General features: G+C 32.1%; 1 protein-coding gene across 2 annotated transcripts; it reads right to left on the reverse strand.

Annotated features, from left to right (window-relative positions):
- Nucleotides 1–4,237: 4,237 nt before the first annotated feature.
- Nucleotides 4,238–14,335, reverse strand: LOC133694643 (U-box domain-containing protein 4-like). 2 transcript variants are annotated; one of them, XM_062116260.1, is made up of 7 exons: nucleotides 14,200–14,335; nucleotides 13,290–13,439; nucleotides 12,767–12,878; nucleotides 8,981–9,261; nucleotides 6,828–6,944; nucleotides 4,644–6,713; nucleotides 4,238–4,564 (listed from the first exon to the last, which is right to left on the reverse strand). In XM_062116260.1, exons 4-7 carry the CDS (start codon nucleotides 9,254–9,256, stop codon nucleotides 4,505–4,507), a joined length of 2,523 nt encoding a protein of 840 aa, XP_061972244.1. In that variant the 5' UTR covers nucleotides 9,257–9,261; nucleotides 12,767–12,878; nucleotides 13,290–13,439; nucleotides 14,200–14,335; the 3' UTR covers nucleotides 4,238–4,504. The 2 variants fall into 2 exon arrangements, with proteins under 2 accessions (XP_061972244.1, XP_061972243.1); XM_062116259.1 differs by lacking the exon at nucleotides 13,290–13,439 and having other exon boundaries at nucleotides 14,200–14,327.
- Between the last annotated feature and the right edge of the window lie 9,115 nt (nucleotides 14,336–23,450).

A 23,450-nucleotide genomic window follows, 5' to 3' on the forward strand; every position in this document is an offset into this window, starting at 1 on the left:
GGTCATTAACAATGGAATATCTGTTGCTGATTTACATATTCAGCAACTGAATTTCAGCAACTGATAATCCGTTGCTAAAAAATTAGCAACTGATAATCCATTGCTAAAAAATTAGCATCTATTATTTGCATATGAAATTATCTGTTGCTAATTTTGTTGCTGAATTTTATCAGCAACGGATTTTAATGTTATCTGCAATGGAATAGTTAGTTGCTAATAGACTCATTTTTTAGTAGTGTAAAGAGTGAAGTAATGATAGAGAGCAACTTCGTGGTGCATGGAGAAAAATGAGTACTGGTGAAGAGGTCGGTACTCGTCATTGGTTATGGTGTCTCGCTATGTCATTGATGAAGAAGTAGGTGTTTTTGCTATGTACAGAGAATTTATATGCTTTAGGAACACCAATGAGGTGGTTTGAATGTGTGTATGTATGCATTAGTGGATGGTATGCAACACCCCTTCTGACTTCTTGAAACTAAAAAAATACATTGAAATATATGCCTGAACAAGATTACTGGATCGAGATCTAAAAATATCATGGTTAACCAGTCAAAATTGAAGAGTGTCAATTTGGGTTGTTTAGTCATTTAGGGTTAATCTAAATGCTCAAGAATTCTAGCCAATTGGGATTGGCCAAATGGTTAGGAAGTTTTTTTTTATATGCCTCATCAATGCATCACTAACAAATCAATATTCAATTTATAGCATTATAACCAATTATAAGATCTTACTAGTTACGGACCCGCTATGTCGCATACTTGATTTTTGGTTTTTGTTTGCTTAAAAAAAGATGTTCAAGTACTGCAAATGCATTTCAAAGAAGGAAACAAAATCCATGACTCGGGTTGTAAACCTGACTATATCAAATAAGTTGGTTATATTTTAATTAGGTGATAAAAAAAAAAATTAGGCAATGACATTATATGAACCAAATAAAAAAAATTATCATAATAACCTTGGAATTTTTTTTTATAAAATGAGATAAACAATATAGCTCAATTATCAGCCCATTAAATACAAAAGAGAAAAAATAGGTAAAAAAAGGACCTAAAAAAATTGGTTTGAGTTAACTTGATTTAGCATGGCAAACCTATAAACCCGATAATTAGAGCCAAGCCAACCCGGGTTATCCTGGCAAACTCACGGTCCAGGTCATGAAATCAGGGTAACCCGATAGAAAAGAAAATGACAAAAATCACAAAGCCTATTTTTAAAAAAAGAAAAGCATTGTCAACCCGCATTAAATTTTTAAAATTATGACCCAAATCATTAGACTAGAGCATCTCATCTGGAAAAACTATGAAACTTAATCCCCAATTAATCAAAACATTAAAGGATTCAAAACCAAAAATAGAAATTAAAAGAATGAGGATCAAAATTGAAATACAAAATAAATTTGATTTTTGATTGAAGGGTGAAATAGAAAAGAAAAATTAATTCAACAAAAGGACACAAAAAAAATCTAAAGAATGAGAATCAAAATTGAAATATCAGATACAAACCAATTTTTAATTGACGGGTGAAATTGAAAAGAAATATCAATTCAAAAAAAATCAAAAGAATAAGGACCGAATTGAAAAAAAATAATAGATGATAAATTGGGATTGAATGATGAAATTGAAAAAAAAAATTCTACAAAAAGGCAAAAAAATTAGAAATAAAAAAAATAAGGACTAAAGTTGAAATACTAACAACAAAGAGGGCCAAGTTGTAATTTTTATAGGAGGAGAGAAAAAAAAAGGGCCCATCTACAATAAACCAGGCACGTGCAGCACCAACAGAAAAAGGACGTTGTAACGCTTATACACTATGAAAAGGTATTTTCGGATGCTAGGAGGTGTCGCTCACACCACCCGAAATGCATTGGCGGCTCCAACACGCCTGTAAGGGAGGCACACGCGCCCCTACCTTTATTTTATATATATTTATTTAAATACCAAATTGCTTTTAAGGTATCGTGATAATAACGGAAAAAAAACCTTTGTTAAAAGACAAAAAAGCCCTTTGACACTAGTTTTATTTTATTTTCCTTTTAAGGGTGTCCTAGTTCATTTCTTGGTTATTCCCCAAATTCATCTTTTTTCTTTCCAAAATAAAAAAAATCAAAAATAAAATAAAGATTGGCATTTCAACAAAAGTAAGTTGGGAAGATTTCACATGTAGAAAAAATCAAGCTCCAATTTTTTATGAAATCAAGAGCCTAATTGTATCCTATTTTACCCCAAAATGGAGAGACAATGCAAATTTAAGGTCAAGTTACATTATTATTGGATGATGCATATAAATTAAGTCTAAGAACATAATTAGATTTTTAATTGGCCAATATAATTTAATCATGAGCCAAATTAAAATTTAATTATGTTTAAAAATTAATTTGGGTTTAATTGAAGGATTTAATTAGGTGCAATGATTTAATTTGGGTTTAATTGAAGGATTTAATTATGTTCCAGTATCACTCGTCAGCGACGTCTTCATCCACGGCTCTACCACCGGTCAACAACAGGGCCAACTGGCCTCTCCTCACATCAGGTAAGCCTCCTCTCTTTTCCTCCTTCCTCTTTGTCCCTTCCAGCATCACTGTGGTCTAATGACATAAACCACCATTGCAGCCACCACGAGCTTCCCCTCTCCTTTGCAAGCTTTTGCCTCTTCTGCTCCAACAACCGACCATATTAGTCAGCTCCACTATCACTCGTCGGCAGCGTCTCCACCCACATCTTTATCACCGGTCAACAACAGGGCCAGCTGGCCTCTCCCCACGCCAAGTAAGCCTCCTCTCTTTTCCTCCTTCCTCTTTGTCCCTCCCAGCACCGCCGTGGTCCAATGACATAAACCACCACTGCAGCTACCACGAGCTTCCCCTCTCCTTTGCAAGCTTCTGTCTCTTTTGCTCCAGCAACCAACCATAGTAGCCAACTCCACTATCACTCGTCATCAACATCTCCACCTACATCTCTACCACCGGTCAACAACAGGGCCAACTGGCCTTTCCCCACACTAGGTAAGCCTCCTCTTCCCCCCCCCCCCCCAATTCTGCATGCAGGGGGGAATAATTAACCCCCAAGAGATACTTTGGACTGTGTTTCAATCATATTTCAATTCAAAAAATGATAAGGTCCAACCTACTATAAAAAAGTTGGGGGTGTATCTCACCTTCACTATTCATATATATAGTGAAGCAGGTGAGCTCTTTTTTTTTTCTTCTCTCAATTTCTCCCTCTTTCATTTTATGTCCTTTTCTTTTCTTTTCTTTTTTAATTTTATCTTTCAAAATTTATTTGATTTTGAATTTTTCTTCATAATTTGTTTCCGTTTGGTTTCTACGAGGTTATCGCGATCTCAGATAAATGTACCAACATTTTTTTTTTTTGCTCAATTTTGTGATTTTCTATTTGTTATTGTATAATTACGTAAAAAATATTTTTAAAAGAAGTTCTTAAACTAATTGGTATTTATGACCCAGATTGCGAGTTTTGTAAGTTAATTTAAGAAGTTTGGGTTGAACTAATATGTCATAGGCTTAATATTTTAAAAAATATATCATCTTGAATTTTTTTAAGCCAAATCACACTTTTTATTGGTTATCCAGGTTGCCTTTAGACTCAATAAATAGACTAGATCATATTGGGACAACCCCTACATAATTTAATTTTAAACTCGAATTAGATAAAATATTAGACCTGGTTGTGCATGTTCATATAAACTAATGATAAACTAAATTTAATGCTCATAGCATTTATTATAATCATTTAATAATAGTATTTTTTTTTTTTGTTCATTAAACTTTTGAATTGGTTTTTGGGAGTTTATATTATTGGTAACTCTTTTAGTTTAATTTTTTTCCATGGTAGTTCAATTAATTATCACCTCATGGTTCCATAACACATGAATCCATCATATAAACACGTATAATTAACATGAGCAATTCATTGTCTATAAAATATGATTAATTCAAGCATATACATGCTCACCTGGACACTATTTTTAACCATAATAACGTGTCATTGTACTCATTGTCCTAGATGCAATTTGCTATTCAAACAGCAATAATGTCCATTCCAAAATTTCTGCCAGAGCCCATAATACTATCGTGGGTTCTCAAAACTGGGCTGAAAAATGTCCAGATAGCGCCCCCATTTACATGGGAGGAAATTTTGATGCAAAACAATCCGGTGCTTCTATAAGAGTTTTCCAAACATAACACGCATAGGAACAAGACATAAATGAGGCAAATAAGTAAATAACATGGAACAGCATCCATCATCGCATTGCTCAGGCTCTCTGAATAGCCAATTTTATATTTTTCTTTCCACGTTCACGTGTAAAAAGCTTTTCACAAGATGCCTCATTCGCACCCTCCATAAATCAAATTTCTCTACAAATCATGAAAGAATCCAAGCAGAAAAACCTTCATATGCATTATTTGCCACATCAAATGTACACACATTATGTATATAACTTGAATCAAAACCTTCAATCACTTTGACAGGTTGTCTGTCTTGTATCAAGCCCTTCCAGCATTACCATGCCGTTGGTTTCTGAAAAAGCTAAGAAGGGCCTGTGCCTGCAAGCAACCAAAAACTCGTTATCCTAAACTTTCATGAAAAAAGAGAGAACATTTAAAAGCATCTTCAATCTCGTACCTTTTCTTTAGCCCTTGGAGTACCAGATTGAGACAAAGCCACTAATGGTGGGACAGCACCTTCTTGGAGCACCATGTGGCAAAACCTACTACTATTTGTGCAAAGCTGCAAGAGAGCAGCGGCTGCATTTTCCTTCCCTCTTGCAGAACCCAACTCGACAACCTCAACCAGAACAGGGATCCCACCCTCCTGACCAATAGCATTCCTTCCCTCTGGAATCGTCGCAAGATTTGCCAAAACAGCAACTGCCTTGTCAACCATCCCAGCTGCCGGGTCCATCAATTCCACAAGATGTTTAACAGCACCAGCTTGTACAATCCGGTCCTTGTTTTCATGAAATATTGACAAGTTAAACAAAGCTGTGGCTGCATCTTTCTTCCCCCTGGGTGTTCCATTGCCCAGTAAATCAACCAGCGGTACAATTGCCCCAGACCTTCCAATCCTGACCTTGTTATCCTCGATCACAGAGAGACTAAAGAGTGTGGCAGCTGAGTTCTCTTTAGCCTCAGGGCTTCCTGTTTCAAGGACATGAATCAGGGGTTCAATAGCATCTGCATTGCCAATCGCTGTTTTGTTGTTATCATTAATTGATAAGTTAAGAAGTGCTGTGACAGCATTTTCCTGAATTTTTATGTCTGTTGAGCGAAGCAAGTTGACCAGTAAGCTAATGGCCCCAAAATTTGCTATAACAATCCGGTTATCCATGTTGTGTTTAGCAAGCAGCCTAAGTTTAGCTGTTGCTTCTCTTTGAGTATCAACCAAAGTGCTCTTCAAGTCCTCGACCAGGTTCCGAACTTCTGTTTCAATGCCAGCAAGATCAGCTCTTGTTTCAATAGCTGAAGAAGAAACTATCCTTGGCACAAGCCTATCAGAAGGCCGGCGCCAGATTGTTTGGCTTCTAGATCGTGTATCAACCAAACGGGATGGGAACTCAGGTTCTCTGTGTGGGGTGTGCAAGGCAGAAGATGCCTGTGGCTCTGGCTTTACCTCCCCAGAAATATCACTGCTGTAGGATGTAAGATGGTTTGAGAACTCGGAAGATTCATTGGCATCTCCTGAGGCTCCTTGAGGAAAAGCTGCATGACCAAGTGCACTGGAGGCCGATGCACTTCTATTATGGTTCTGAGATAGTAGACCATCAGCTCTAACAGCAGTTGAAACTTCCTTTCTAGATGGTGATGCAGAACAGTGGTGAACTGAATCCAAATTCCTCTCTTCTGAGTTACTGGACCTTTCTTCAGAACTCATTACTGATGATATTCTTGCAATATCCAAACCCTGGCCATTTCCAACTATAACTGACAAGGAACTCTCAGAAGTAGAATGTGAATGTAGTGGAGAACTTCCCTCTCGTTGGATTCCACTGGAAGAGATCATGTTCTGACCAGGTGAACCAGTAGCCTGATTTGACTCAGAAGATATTGGCTGGCTGCCCCTTGGATGAGAAAGAACATGCTCCCTGGATGTAATAGACTCTGCATGCACAAGAAGTGGTGATGGCTGATTGAAGCTCATGGACTTTATGGGATCAGGAAGCTTCACATTGTTTGACTCACACCAATTTGCAATTAATGCCTTCACAGTGTAATTAGTTATGAGATTAGTGTGAGCCAGAGTCTGCTGTGTCTTGGGACACACAGTGAGCCCAAGTTCAATCCAGTTTTTAATGAAAGCCCGCTCATAAGTTTGCCCTGATGCCACAATTACCGGATCTGTCATCAACTCAAGAGAGAGAGGACAACAAAAATCAGCAGGTATTGGGACTGGGCTATATGTCTGGGACTGCTTTATTAGAACAAGGCGTTCATGCATGCGGGTCACAAGGGTGATTATTTGATCAATAAACTCAGCTTCTGCAGTTTTCTCAGCTTGTTCAGCATTCTCCTTTAACTTCTCTAGGGCCACTGCTTCAATCAAAATCTCCTGATTGGACCTCAAGCACAGGCTGTCAGAAATTTTCACCAGGATCTCTGAGCTGGGTCCAACACCCTCCTCCTGGTCACTTATAGCTTCTTTAATGATAGATGATGTTTGTACATACCCAGAAAGTTTAATTTTCTGTATGCAGTTCTGCAATCAGATATTAAATTGTTAGGCATCATATATGGGTATACATTATATCTTATTGAGATGTATGCTCTATCCATAAACTAAATGTTTATAACAAGATTTGAGGACAAATACCTCAAGAGATGATGAACTTAATTCATCTGGTAGTTGTTGATGGGAAGCCTTCAACAGCTGAAAACTATTCAGGCCCAGAGAACAAATTTTCGATGTTAATGATTCAATTTGCAGAACCTAGACGTCATGTACAAGACAAGATTAGCCAAACAAGCCTGTCCCTTTAAAATGGTTGCAAACATATAGCATTTATCTTTTTATTCCTATAGTAATTAGCTCTATCTGTTATTCAAAAGTGATGACGAACACAATGAAGAAAATAGTAAATAATGAAAATTAAATGAAGATGGGATAATTGCACTATTAGTACACCAACTTTACACCATTTTTCAATCAAGTACATTAACTTCGATTTTTTTTCGTTTCAATAAACCAACATTTTCAAAAATTTCAATCAAGTACTTCCATCCACCTTCCATCATTTTTTCATTATTTAATGACATGTCATTTGCCCTCAAATCATTGTTGGTACTCTAACTTTCATTATCTATCAATCAAGTGCATGAACTTTAATCTTTTTTCATTTTAATACACTAGAGTTGTTCATTGTTTCAATCAAGTACTTTGGTCAATTTTTTGTTTTTTAATGTGAGTATTTTTTTAAAAAAAATACACTCTAAAATAAAATTATTTTGAATACATTGTTGATACAATTAAAATATTTATTTTCTTAATGTAGCACCTCTATTCCTTTTTGAATTAACTAAACTATTTTTTTTTATGTGATCTCTCTATCATGATTCCATTAACTTTCCATTTATATTGCAATCATATGATATTATTTTTTAAAATAATAAATATTTTATTTGTATATCAATAATTTATTTGTAAATTTTAAATAATAATAAAATAGTTTTTAGTCTTTATGTAAATGACATACTATTTATGAAAAGAGTTTTACTTCTTAAAATGATTTATCTTAATTTTTTTAAAAGCAACTATTTTAATTTAAAATATTTTCTTTATTAAAATAATCTTATTTTAGAGGGTACTTTTACCAAAAGATCCACATTAAAAAATGAAAAATTGACTGAAGCACTTGGTGGGAACAATAAAAAACGTTTAGTGTATCGGAATAAAAAATATTGAAGTTCATGTGCTTTATTGAAATAAGATAAAAGTTGAGTTCTCATAGAGATTTAAGAGCAAATGACATGCTATTTTATAAGAAAAAATCACAGAAAGTGGACAGAAATAAATTATTGAAATTTTTAGAAAAGGTTGGTGTACTGAATCAAAAACAAAATTCAAGTTCATATACTCGATTAAGAAAAGATATAAGTTAGCATGCTAAATAGCACAAATATCCCAAAGCAATGCATATATTTCAAGATTTCAACTTTTATTGTTCTAAAAATGGATAGGATAAATTAAATGCCTGCATCCAATTTCAAGATGCAAAGATGAAAAAACATCAGCAAAAATGAAGATGAGGATAATGCAGCTACAACGACTCCTAAGCTTCAACAATCAAATTCCACAGACAAATACTTCCAAGAATTTCACATTCATAGAAATCTCAAAACAAAGTGAAGCCTGTTCAACAACACTCCATCTACTACCAACATTCGCAATTATTGCATTTCAATCAAGAGAAAAAACAAATTGATTATAAATGAAATGACCATCACAGAATATTAATGAAGTGAACAAATTAACAAGACCAGAACCACCAACACTGAATCCACCACTGTTGCATCAACAACTTAGCATCTCGTTTTCAACAACCCATGCAAGAATTCCTATCACCACTACCACACTCCATCTTTGTTGTTCAAACAATCATGCTGCATTCCCACCTTTAGACACCATCAACAATGGAAAGTTGCTAATCACAACATAAATAAAGGGACTTAATATCCTTAGATCATTTGCAAAAGTCAAACAGGAAATGATCATGAGGATGCTAAACCAAGGTCTGCTTTAACACCATCCTCAAAATCTACGAGTAGAATGAAAATGCCATCTATATTGGTAATCACAATATAAATAAAGGGACTAAATATCCTTATGCATGCTAACGGCATTTACAAAAGTCAAAAAGAAATAATCATGAGGATGCTAAGCCAAGGTCTGCTTTGACACCATCCCGAAAATCTACAAGTAGAACAAACATGCCATCTATAATCACAAAAATATAGTTCAAAACTTACAAAATGAACTTTGCTTGACAATGGTTGCCAGTTCTCAAATATCTCCTTCAATTCATCAACAGATTGACCCAATTCTTGGAAATCCTTATTAAGCACTTCATCAAAAGGTACTTCAGAATTAACAATGGTATCAAGTATTGGCTTCAGCAGCTTTAGTATCTCTTCTGCCTTCTGGTAGTACTTCTGAACTGGATCTGAGCTAATTTTGTCATCTTTTGATATATGTAAAAATGCAGAGATGTTTTTCAGAAGCACTTCTAACAATGATATCTCCATCACACCTGCATCACCAGACAAAGGAAAGAACTATCAGCAAACTAGCAAATCGTTAAAGCAGTGATATTTTAGAGCTAAACACAGATTTAAATCTAACAAAAAGCATACATTGTGTTACATATGCGAAGGTTGAAATAAGCTTCAATAGTTACTCTACATTCATTAAGTATCACACAGTAATTTAAAATTATTAGTTTGACACACTTGCCACTGCCATTGTGTGCTCAAAGGCACATATCGCAAATATGGTGCTTGATAAAACTACAAGTTGTCATTATATGCCCCCCTCTTCAAATGTTCTGGTTGAAATAAGCTTCAATAGTTACTCTACATTCATTAAGTATCACACAGTAATTTAAAATTATTAGTTTGACACACTTGCCACTGCCATTGTGTGCTCAAAGGCACATATCGCAAATATGGTGCTTGATAAAACTACAAGTTGTCATTATATGCCCCCCTCTTCAAATGTTCTGGAAATCCTCCCAACTGTAAAAACAGTTAATTCCTTGGAACATAACTCCATGAACATTATACTTCATGCCCCAGGATATAACAAGACATGAAGGTTTAGGAGATGAGCTCTTCCAGGCTATAACAAGACATGAAGGTTTAGGAGATCAGCTCTTCCAGGCTATAACAAGACATGAAGGTTTAGGAGATCAGCTCTTCCAGGCTATAACAAGACATGAAGGTTTAGGAGATCAGCTCTTCCAGGCTATAACAAGACATGAAGGTTTAGGAGATGAGGTGTCATCTACTTTCTCTTCCAGGCATGGAGCAGGTTATGACAAGTATGTTGTTAAACATGTTGAGCTAGAAAGGTGAGGCGTAGAGGTTGAGAAATTCTAGATTTTTCATGTAGGGAAACAAAAATAAAAGATGAAGCAAGACAGGATGGATGAAGCGTACCAATACAATGTCTCACAAAATAGAGGATGTGCCTAAAAGGCTAAGCCTCGGTTTGAACATTATGTCATAGGGACAAAGCAAAATACTGAAGTTCAACGGGATGTAATTTGATTCAACCATAGAAAAAGCATGGATTCTCAAAGTTAACTGATGCTTCACTCTCAATAGTGATCACAAATAAAAAAATCACTACATTAGGAAGTCAATCCAAATTTCTTAAAATCTATTTAAGGAATTCAATGGAGGTAGAGACTGGACAAAATTCTTTATGATGGAGCAAGGGATTTAAATCTTATGAATCCCATGGCATTGCACTCCCTTGCCTAGCAAAAACATAGCTAGATAATGGAAACAAGAAAACTTATCCAAACAAACCCACAAATAGAGCACGAGAAAAAAATATACAACAATCAACAAATATGAATAAGCAACACAGGGATTGTATCAAAGAATAAAAACCAAATAGCATACCAAGCTAACAAAGATAGATGATGATGATGATGCCGCCGCCATAAAGCAAGGGTAATAAGAGCTAATGTTGTACAAAAGAGAGAATGTTTCACATATTCATTTCGTCCACAATTCGAATGAATTTGCATTTCTACTCGTGAAATCGTAATCGTAGTTTTATTTTGCTTATTTTCAATATATGTATTGATTCTTAAGTCTATATTCATAATTGGACTGCGTTGCGAAAGCCTTTGACCTTGATTGATTGCGTTGAATTGAGTCTTTTGGTATATATAAAAAAGTGTCATGTATTCAACAAGGGAGAGGGAACGGAGGAGGATTCCAAAGCAAGAATGAAAAAAACTAGGCGTGGTGTAGGGGTTTTAGAACAAGAAGTTGATAAGTATAGAAAATTATTCTATGACCTTCAAGCTTCGATGGAAAAGATGGAACAATGCCGCAAGCATGAAAAACAAAAGAGGACAGTAGTGGTTATTATCCAAAAGTATATGCATAAGTGGTTAGTAAGGCGTGCTTATTTGAAATCCTTATCAGCCACTATGTCCATAAGGCAAGTGTTAGCAAGAAATGAATTATGAAGGCTTAAACAACAGACCTATGAAACAATCATTATTCCTATTAAAGATTCGAGGACAAATCTTCTTGAAGAGAGGGAATGATACGGTTCAGCCATGCATTTCTCATGAAGGACCTTCAATTTTGTGCTTGGGTTTGATGGGGAGGTCATTCAGCCAAGATTGTGTTTTTTCTTGGAATTTAGCTTGTGTTCCATTCGGCCATGATGGGCTTTGGGCATGGGATAGTTTTAGCCAGCCATGTGTTCCATTGTGTATGATGATGTGTTCAGTCCAATCTATTTGAAGGTTCATGCGGCCAAAGCAGGTCAGCCCATGCATGGGTCTACTTTTGGCAACAAAGTAGGCTTGTTAGGAGCTTATATCAGGTCTGATTTGGGTTATATTAATGAGTATGGGTTTGGGCCACATGGAGTCCAAAGTTGGCTTGGACTAATTAAGATGTTGGGATCCTTTTCTTACAAGGATTAGCAATAGGAAAATTTGTTCATTATCGTCCCTATTATTTAGGAGAATATTTAGCAACAAAGGAGGAAGTTTCCTAGTCATGCAAAGAAACCAAAGGGAGCTGTTAGATCTGAATCCTAGACTTGGAAGGATTATTTAATGCCAAGGATTTGATTCTCCTAGTCAAGGAAAGTGATGGGCAGCTACAAGAAAAATTAATTTCTAAGAATGTTTTCCATGTCTGAAGGAAAATCCTAGTACTACAAGGAAAGAAGACGTCAACAATTAAATTCCTATTCAGATCGGATTTCCTAGCATCTAAAGGACTTTAAAAGTTGGCTGAGCAATCCTAAAGTATCTAGGAAGGTGGATCTCGGCCAAGAGTTATTTAAACTAAGAAATTAGATATTTTATCTTGTTTTTCTTTCTATTATATACGGCATCAACAAGCTACCGTCTAGACTTGTTGTTTTCATTATTATATCTATGTTTAAGCTTAATTAATACTTTGGTTTTCAACTAAGATCCAAGGCCTGTTTATATCAACAAAGGTCAAGGATGAATGAGAGTTGATGTACTAGGACCATGGGAAGGAAATAAAAAGAAAAAATGAAGGATAAGAAAGGGGGCTATGGATGTTTATCAAGAGCATGGTTCTTCCATTAGAGCCCTTGCCATGTTGGTTGAGGCACTGAAGCAAGGTGGGAAATTTGTAGATTTCTAGATTTGCAGACGCTGTGGACTAATTTTAGTTTTAGTTTTATATTTTAGTCTCTCTCCCTAAGAATGAAAAAGAAATGTGTGTCTCTATAGATAGCCTATTACGCATTCCATATCAATGATGGTATATGTAATTAAGGACAAGTCAGCTTGGAGTTAACATGCATTCCACATCAATGATGGTATATGTAATTAATGACAAGTCAGCTTGGAGTTGACAGACATTGCATTTAAGATTGCATTGATGAAAATTCTGGTTGACATTTAATTGTGTTATATATTAAAGGATTGGGTCCTAGATAACAAAATTAAAAAGTTTTAGGCTTGTAATATAGTTATCTCTTATTAATCATGTTCAAAGAAACGAGAAGAGAAGTAACTGTACCTTATTTTCCACAAACTTGTCTCTTCAAATACCCAAAGAATCTCACATTATTTTGACATCCATGATGAACTCATGAAATTCTTCAGAATTGATGCTCTTAACTAGGGAACTCCTGTAACAACCAAATATTAAATTCTTAAGCCATCATCTAAAAACAATTCTAAGATTTAATTAAAGTTTGGACAAGAGATTCGCACACACAAAGGCCAATACTTTTGTGAGCAAAATATGAAAAATATAAATTGATCCCTGCCCTTGAATTCAGGAAGGACCAATGATCTAGGGAAATGGTATAATCCGACTTGCGCCAAAAGACTGCTAGTTCCAGACTTGAGTGCAACTATTTTATAAAAAATTATCAAAGAGTAGGACTTTCTAGGTTACTTCACAAGATCTTGATTCAGCAAGACCATAACTTTGTCATGTCCTTTCTGTCTATTATCAAATATCAGACTTTCTTGGTTACAAAGCTTCCAGGAATTCATAGATCTTTGTCATCAATGATGAAAAAAAGATTATTTACCTTCTCATTTCCAGTTTCAAACTTGTGTCTACCACAATCACCCTTTTTGATGGATCATATGAGTGTACAATATTTGGTTATTGATGAATATTCAAGACAAGATCTTTCATGCAGCTTCGAATATGCAAGGCAGTAGATATATTTTACCACCTATAACAACAAAGGAAATTTCTCAGCACTCATTGTTATTACTTCAAAATTTACTTCCGTCAAAAAAGTTCCAAATTAATCACTTGCATTCACTCACCTCCCCGGAACCCCAATCTCAAGTGAAATTTAAACGTGCTGTTTTACAAAACCCTAAAACAAAAATTCTTTGTAACTCGACTTAGCATAAATGAGATATGTGAGGCCAAGAAAGGACCAATAATATAGTGCATGGTCATTTAATGGGAGAAAAGAAATGAAATTAATATAAAAACGAACGCTTATCAGAATACAGTTCACCAAATGGGGAAGAACTTAGACCCAATTGGATTAGAAAAGCGTAATGGCTAGAAATAAATCACAGTTGCTGCTTCAACAAGCATTATCTTTAAGCCCAGATTGAAGTTTTGCTAACACTAGTTAGTCAGAAATCATAATCACTCAAAAGTTTCCACAAATCACAGACCCAAACTTTCCAAAATTCGACTCTGCTGCTTTAGCAAATCCTAAAACCGTTTCGAATTAAGATCGCATCAGAATTAATCATTTGAGCTTTCCATTTTCTTTTTTACAAAAAAAATAATAATACGGACGGTAGGCTTTGACAATCAAACCCTAAAAGTGGAAGAAAGAGAGCAAACATTGAGCAGCGACAGTTGGGATTATGCAAAGCAGAAACAAATAAATAATTATATAAGAACACCCTAAGAAGATGGATCATCAAATCAACAGAGAATAAACATTCAAGAGATTATATGTGTACCTGTCTGCGTTGAATGCAGCCCAGAAGACAGAGAATGAACAGGAAGAAACCACCGAATTATAATTTATAATAGAGAGAGTTTTTTTTATTTCCCCTGAAATTCACTTTCTTCTTTTGGCAAGCTAGAAGTGTGAAGTGTGTTTGGTAGTGTTTTTTTTTAATATATTTTATTTGTTAAAATAAGTTTTTTTAATTTTTTTTTTACTATTAATTTATTAAAAATATATTAATTTAATATTTTTTAAAAAATTAAATTTATTTCTAAAACAAACATAAACACACACACACTTTGGTCTCAATGTAATATAATCATAACTTAATAATATCCCTTCACTTTTATTTTAGTTTATACATATTATTATTATTATTATTCTGACTTACGCACCGTCGTTAATTTTATAATGTTCTGCGGCCCTCAAAAGAGTGCTTAAACCTAGCGTTATTTATTTAAATTTAATTCTTTTGTAGTTCAAAGTTCAAACCTCCTCTCTCTCTTTTTTAACTGTATATATTTGGAAGGAGTAAACGTTATTTGTCTATTTATGCATCTATTTCTTACAATGAAAAAAATAATTTGTGTGACGAGAGGGGTGGGTTATTTTCGTCATTTTCTGATAATATTACATATACCTTAGCTAAATTTATGAGTTATTTAGAATCCTCGTTTAAAATAATTTTTTTAAAAATTAAAATTTTTTATATTTGTTATAATTTTGATGTATTGACATTAAAAATAATTTTAAATAATTTAAAAATATATATTAATGTTTTATGTTTTTTTTATAGTTTTAATGTGTGATTTTAAAAATAATTTTTAAAAAATAAAAAATATATTATCTTAATATATTTTAAAATAAAAAATATTTTAATAGAGAATCACTGTCATAATTTTGAAATCAAAATAATATTGGTGTTTGTTTATTAGAATTGACTTGAATGGGCGGTTCTTTCCTTTCCATTCATGACGTAACCGCCAAAGTGACAAGACTAGTCAATAGCCGACCGTTAATGGAGATTTTATTTATTTATGTCTATAATAATGTAATTGAACGCCAGATATTCTTTTGGAATAAACTTAAGAGACGAAACATATTCATTGAAAACATAAAAATATAAAAAATATTGACCAGCTTACTAAAATATTTTCACAAACTGAAAAGATGGTTTCTCCAAACCACAATCAACATAAATGAAATATTGCAAGTTTTTGTTTTTTTAAAAAAAAGTTGATATCATATATGAAAATATTAGTTTAATATGTCATGTAACCAATCAGTTGGTTATACGTTGGTATTATTTTTATATAAATAAATATATATTATTAATGAATGTTTAATTTATTTTTAATATTCTTATAATATTAGATTAACGAATTTAATATTTAATTTATAAATTTAGAATAAAAATAAAATTTATGAAACAAAAATATTTTATAAAAAAAATCATTATAAAAATATTTACGTACCCTGTCATTAAAATTAAATAAAAATACATGAAAAACTGTGAATTGATAACAGAGGAGGCAACCTAAATATAGATAGTATGAGAAATGGAAAATATGTGTTTCATGAAGGTGTGGTCATCGATGAAGTAAAAATCGATGAAATCATAAATGAAGTAATATATGAAAATAGGGTTTACATAATAAGTGATTTGTGATTATTAACCGAATAAAAATATTATGAAATTATGTGTTACGGTAAATGCAATTAGCCGAAGGGCGACGAAGATAATAATGTCGTATAAGAGTTTTTGAATAAAAAAGGATAAAAATTGTAATTGTAATGAATATTATTATATTAGCCATGAGAAATTGATTTGGGAACAACAAGGAATAAGAAGAAGAGCGCCTGACTTTGTTCTTAAATTTACACATGAATTTAAATTTTGAGGATAAAATTTTTATAAATCCTTGATAAAAATCTATAAAATTAATAATAAAAAATATTATGTCAAGTGAGTAAATTAATTATGTTCATGTGTTAACTTTAAAATAAAAGCATGAAAATGGTGGGAAAATAAAAAAAACAAAGAAATACAAATAAAAACTAAATGGAAGAGATAGAAAAATAAAAGGGAAAGTGATGTTTCCGGGATATAATTTAATGAAATTCGATATAATAATTTTAAACTTGTTATTAAAAATGTGTCAGAATCTATAGCCCAAAAATTGATAAATTAGTGATAAATATACAGAGTTTTTATAAATTAATGGTGAAAATATTTAGAAAAATATTTTATAATTTTCAAATGAATTGATGTATGGTTCTACACGCGAATGACTTTGATTATCAGTGTAAGCCTATGTGTCATCGCATAGTCTTTAACCTAAAAGGGAATGAAATTGGAGGAAAATCTGTCATAAATAGAGATGGAAATTACCAATGAATTATTTAAAAATATAGATGATTTAAGTAGTTAAAGCAATACAAAAAACTCGGATTTTTGGTGTAAAATTACCTAATCGCCAGCCTTAAGCTATCATGCATAACTCTCAATTCCACTGTTGGATTGAGCTAAAATTTTACAATAAATCTCTTGACATATTTTTCTAATTTAGGTTAAACTTTCATGGTAATTGGAGTTCATAAAGGCCTTCTAAGAGTGCCAATTGTCAGAAAATACATGAAATAAAACATCGATTAAGAAATGATATTTTTGTAAATAATAATTAAAAAAAAACAATCTCTCTTTTTTTTTCCTATAAGAGAGAGGAAACCTTAGTTCTTCTCACTATTTTCTTCAATGTTAGAGATTTCTTCTAAAATTTATAGTTTGGGGAGTGTAAAAAGATGGGTTTCATCGGGAGAACACAATTGTTCTCTTTCTTTTAGAAGGTTGGCTGATAGTTTTAGAAAAAACAAGAGAGAGAGTCCATTATTAAAGAGAGAGAAATGACAATTGTTAAGGAGGAAAATGGATTGGAAGATAAGCTTGTAAGGAATCAAGAAATTGGATACAAATTTGAATGGTAAAGTGTTTTTCATTACTAATTTCATTGTTGATTTGAATTTGGGCAATTTAAAATGAAATCCCTAACCTTTTCAAATTAGGGTTCTTAAAAAAATCAAGAAAAAAATGTGTTTAATATAAAATTGTTAACTTGACATGAATCAAGTACTAGATAGAGTAAAAATTATGAAAGTTATTGAAAGAAAAATATTGGGTAAAATCTATACCTAGGGTTAGCCATGAGAGGTATTAGATGAAGATGAAAATTTTGTTTGAATTCCTTGCAAATTTGTGTTATTTTGATGAGTAAATTTAAGTAACTCATGGGGGTTTAAATAAAATGGATGAATTTTCTTATTCCTTATGTGTTATGGAAATTTTGGATGTAAGGATTTTAGGAAAGATATGGACTTGAAGCTTGTGTATCTTATGATGATAAATGGTAGGATAATGTAAAGGTTTTAGTAATGGTATTTAAAGAAAAAAGTTATATATGTAAAATGCATGTTGGTAAGTTGTGTGTGGTGTAAAAAAAGTGTATATGTGAGATTTAGAAACTTGAATGTGTAGAGAAGAAATGGAATTGTGACATCTATAAATTTGAGTGTGTAGGTCTGTTTTGATGGCCTAAAAATATGTGATCAAACACTATGATAACCATAAATTTACGTGTGTGAAGATTATTATGATAGCTAAAATTTTTTCGAACAAAGGCTGTTGTGACACCCATAAAAATTTAAGTGTGTAGGGCTTTTTTGATGGCTTATAATTGCACAAACATAGGCTATTATGACAGCCATAAACTTGCATGTGTAGGAGTTGCTATAACAACAACCACCCAAAAGCATGTGAAAATGGGTTGTCGTGGCAATTATAAATATGTGAGATTAGGAGTTGCATTGATAGCCCAAAAGTGTTTAAAATATGGGCTATTATGGCATCCATAAATGCGTGAAATTGGGAACTATCATAAAAATTATGAGTGGGTATAGGTGAAGACAGTTATGGTCGAAAGGCTACATGTATATATTAAAGTTATCTCGCTAAAAGTGTGAATGTTTATGAATAATGATATTAAGACCTAATATGTTGGAATAATGATTTGAAAAAAAAAAGAATGTGGAAAGATTGCAAATCTTGTTAAAATTAATGAAATTTATAGTTTAAAGAATTTACGAGGATTTAAGAAAGTAACTATGATTGATTGAATTGTTTTGGCATTTTGTTTTAAATGTTAAGGTGTGAGCAAATTTATAAATAGGATTGAGTTAAATTAAATGGATAAGTTGGAGAAATTAAACTTCGAGTTAATGACTTTGTAAGGAATTGGATTTGTTATGAGAAAATATAAAAAATATATGTGGTTAATATTAATGCATGGTATAAACTTCATGAAATAAGTTGTTGGTATACTAATCAGGATACCTCTCGTAGATGTTAGAAAGGGCATTCGTAGAGGGAACTTCCGTTAAGGGATCTCATGGGACCAGAGTACCAGGTAAGTGCTCAACAACTTAAAACTAAAATATTATTTAAATTGTAATCATTATTTTCTTTAAATATATCTTGATTTTATTTGGGAAATGTTAAATTATTGGAGAAATTAGTTACCCTAATTAATGAGACTATTGCCCTGGTTAATCGACAACAAGAGAAACTAATTACCCTAGTTAATAAAACTAATGCCCTAGTAAATGAGTAATAGGAGAAGCCAATTAATTTAGTAATGGAACAAATGCCCGATTTGGGCTAGAGAGAACATTGATATGTCTTTAAATTGTGCTAATTGTATTGATTTGTAAAGTTAAAGGTAAAATAAAAAAAATTAACTATTTAATAATTGATGTGGTAAATATATAGAAGAGATAATAGTAAATAATAATTGTGTATAAAATTGATTGTATTTTCAAGTACTTCATAGCATCATGCCAAGTAATAGATTATTTATTTGTATTTTTTTTATTTAATCAAATGATGTAAATGGAAGGAATGAATATTTTTCTTTGTAATGTAATTTTATATAAAAAAAAATGTGTATATATCTAAATAAAATATGTATACTTGGAATGTTGTGTGAAACAATTGGGGTTGTTACACGAGGTGTAATAAAATTAGTTACCCGGTAATAAGGCTAGTGCCCGATAATGGGTGGTGGAACTAGATTACCTGGTAATGAGGCTAGTTTATGGTAATGGGTGATAGAACTAGATTACTTGGTAATGAGGCTAGTGTCCAGTCATGGGCGATGGAACTAGATAACCTGGTAATAGGGCTAGTGCCCAATAATCAGCAGTGGAACTAGATGACCCCTAATGGGTCTAGTGCTCGATAATAGGTAGTGGAACTAGATTACTCAGTAGTAAGGCTAGTGCCCGGTAATGGATGATGGAACTAGATTAATTGGTAATGGGCTAGTGCTTGGTAATGGGCTAGTGGTAACGGTTTGTCTAACTATTAGGATATCGAGCCTATATTATAAGGTAAAGTATATGTATGAATTATACATGGGTAGGAGATGATAAGCTTATAATTGTTATCAAAATCCATCTAATGAGTTGAATGCTCATAAATAAGTTTTAATTCTCATATGGATGTATTACGTTCTAATATAGAAAAATATTTTATTTGCAGGTTTCACTCACACCAGAATCCCATGCTAGTATCAATATTACTATTTTGTGATATAAATATTGAAAATTATTGATATTAAACTAATTTGTATACCATTTTTCAGTTATGTTGACCTAGAGTAAGGTCCAGGATGATTGGATCATAATTTTAGTATTGAATTGAAATATTGATGAAGATATCTATAACTAGGTAAAGTCTAAGTATAAAGAAAACTCCATTGGAATTTCGGTAGAGTGTATCCAAATGGTTGGGGTTGTTATATAAAATGATTGATAAGTTATTTGGATGACCAATTGACAATAACAATAACATGTGATAGAGCAAGGTGTATTTGAGTTTAACTGTGTTGACAGATTAATGATTGAATATTAAATTAACCCTACCGACAAAGTTCAATGGAAAAGAAAGATGATTTGAGCACATCATGCAACTATAAAAGTAATGGAAGATTATGTGGTAAATTATAAATAACAGAAGTGGACATAAAATAATTGGAATGAATAATGAATCGAACAAATTTATTAATAAAACAAGGGTGTTATATTAACTAAAGTATGATGTATCATATATGTAATAAATTATAGAGAAGTAAAAAGGCAACATGAATTAAATATGTTTTAATTAAATAACAATGTGAATTAGACATGATTACACAATGAGTTATGATATATATTCAAAGTGGTTGAGAGATGAAAAGATAATATGATTTATATGTGTTGAAGAAATAAATCATGGAGTATATTCTATGAGTTGTGAAATAATAATAGTAATATAAATGGAATATATTTATGACGTGGAAATAGTTATGAAATAACTTTGATGAAAAAGGAACATTGTATGAAGGTGTTTGAATGAGACCAATCAATTTTAAAGTTGTAAGAAATAAATCGTAAAGTGACGAGTTAAACTAGATTACTAATGAAAAAATATCATGATGCATGCGATGAATAAAATAATGGGAATAAAATTCGTCGGGGAATAATGAAAAATATAAGATGTTGGAAATTGATATAAGATCAACATTTTTTAAGAGAAATTCAAGAAATTGGTTTTGATCATATAATTGTTAAATGTTAATTATTGGGATGAGACAAATGTTTAATATGATTTATTTTGTAATTTTATGTATATCAAAGGTAAATTCCTTTAAGGACATCCATTTCTTAGGGTCACTAAGTTGTCTAGTATTATACAAAATGAACATTTGTTTTTTAGAAAAAAGAAAAACTTATAAAAAATTATTGTGAATGTAATTTTAACAAGAGTTGTAATAAATTGTGTACATTTATAAAAAGGTTGTTGGGGCTTTCCTTATATATAGAAAAAAAATTTACTAAAATTTCTATGTATTCAGTTATTGGAATTAAGTAAAAACATACAAGAAAACGTGGGGTATTATAATGATCCACCAAATTAGTATCTCTTTATAGATCTTCAAGTTATATTTAAATTGGTTAGAAAATTTCCATTCATGTAAAGAGTTGTTGGAAACTTTGTTTAAAACTTCGTTAATGGGCATATTTATAGCCGAATTAAAAGTTGAGTACACTCACTTTTAGGATTAAAATTTTGTTATAATTTAACCTCTAATATAAGCTCTTTAATATGAAATATTAATAATATTTAAACAAATCATGGGTGAATGAGAAATTGATATTAAAGAACTCTTGATTGGCATGTTTTGGAGAAACCCAAAATCCTTCAAAAACTTCTATCCAAGAAATGAAATAAACAAGATTTACTTGTTGTTTATTTAGTGGAAATGTCAAAAGTTAAAATTAGAACCAAAGAACACTCAAACTTTTAAAGGATAGGGGACCTAAGCAAAGAGGGCTTTGGGTTTAAGCCCATATGCGTATAGCCCGACTTGTCCTTGTTTGTGCTTTTGCCTTAGATTTGGATTTAAGTTTGATGTAAAATAATTTTTTTGGGCAAAAGAAGATTATTTTTTATGAACTTAATTTTTGGACTTGGGTTTGGTTATAAAGAATTGTTTTTAGCTTGTCTTGTACAATCCATGAATTAAGTTTAATCAACTTCTTTAGTTTTTTTCAAAATTAACTTTTTATAACCTGAACAATTTTTGTATAGTTTTTGCAACTCTTTAAAATCAAAACTATCAGGTTTAATTCTTGTTTTGTGAAGTGTAATTAAAGTTGATAATAGAGAGAATTCTATTAGTTTTGGTTTCTAAAAAAAACAAAGAGTATTTTTGGTTAGTTTATCTAAACAAATTCAAAATAATATTACAAGTTTACCATGTTCTTGTTAATTTGCTTGATTATAAACTAAACTTTTATGTCACTGGTATAATCATCAAGTATATTTGGACAACAATATGAATGTTCTAATTTACCATAAAATGAAAAAAAAAAGTTGGAAAACCACATAACCCATTTTTTATCTCTTATTTTTATAATATATTTTTTGAAAAAACATATCAAGGACAAAAATGACAAGAAAGGAAGTAAAATAGGAGTAAAATGATAGAGAATCAAACAATAAAATGAAAGATCATACAAATATAAAAAAAGAAAAACAAATAGAGATTCAAGCAAAATTAAAAAAAAATTATAGAGAGATCTTAATTCAAGGAGGAAACAATGTGAGAATCTTCTTCTTGTTGTTGTTTTTTTTTTTTTTGCTATTTTAAAAGGTACCATAACACTATAAACTGACATATAGGAAAAAGAGGCAGACCTTAGAAAATTCTAAGAAAATACATCAGGCATACCTTACTCTAGAAAAACCGTAGAAGCACACACATACACAAAAAAAAAAAAAACACAAAAGGAAAGGAAAAAAAGAAGAAGAAATATTGATCAGAAAAAAAAACTCTCTGGAAACAAAAACCCTAGTCACCATCTATAACATCTCTTCCACTTTTTCCAACAGCTACTAGCCACCACTGCTCCCCTATATTCTTCACACTGTCGCACCCTCGGGCGGAGCACGGCGTCGCGACGACCCTCGATTGATTTTGGGATCTTTTGTTTTTTGTGAATAAGGGAGTCGTCACCTAGTATTTTGGTCACTAGAAACCCTAACTGGTCTTTCAGAGATTCTAAGGCAAGAGACTGGTTACGTAAAGGGAAGGTATTAGTACTCCTAGTACACCCTACCTAAGGTAAGTTGCTTGGTATTTGGTTTGCCTTATAATTGTTATGGTGTTGGTGTTTTCTAATTCCATCAATTTTTCTAGGTTTGATTCAAACTAAATTTATTAAGATAGAAATCCAAGGAGATTCCATGTGCTTTAAAAGCTAATTTTTCCCTTAGTATTTCAAGAGTTCGCGACTCATAAATCGCAAGGAGGAGGGTCATAAATTTAGAAAAAAAGGAAATTCAAGGCGCTTTAAAAAGTTATTTTTCCCTTAGTATTTCATACTCTTACGGCTCATAAACTGTGGAGTAAAAAATTGAAATGTCCTCGATTATAATCAAAGCTTCTTTCAAAGATATGTGATGACTTATTATTCCTAAAAAAATATTTTGGATATTTACCACTTAGGGTTTCTTTATCCAAATATTAACAATGAATAATAACAAGTTATTCCCAATAATATTTTAGATTTTATCCTTTTAGGATTTCTTTATCCAAACATTAATGGTGAATAATAGATGAATTTCCCCCAAAATAAGATTTTTTATTTTTTTGGAATATTGGC

Source organism: Populus nigra, chromosome 5, assembly GCF_951802175.1.
Source record: "Populus nigra chromosome 5, ddPopNigr1.1, whole genome shotgun sequence".
Taxonomy (NCBI): Eukaryota; Viridiplantae; Streptophyta; class Magnoliopsida; order Malpighiales; family Salicaceae; genus Populus; species Populus nigra.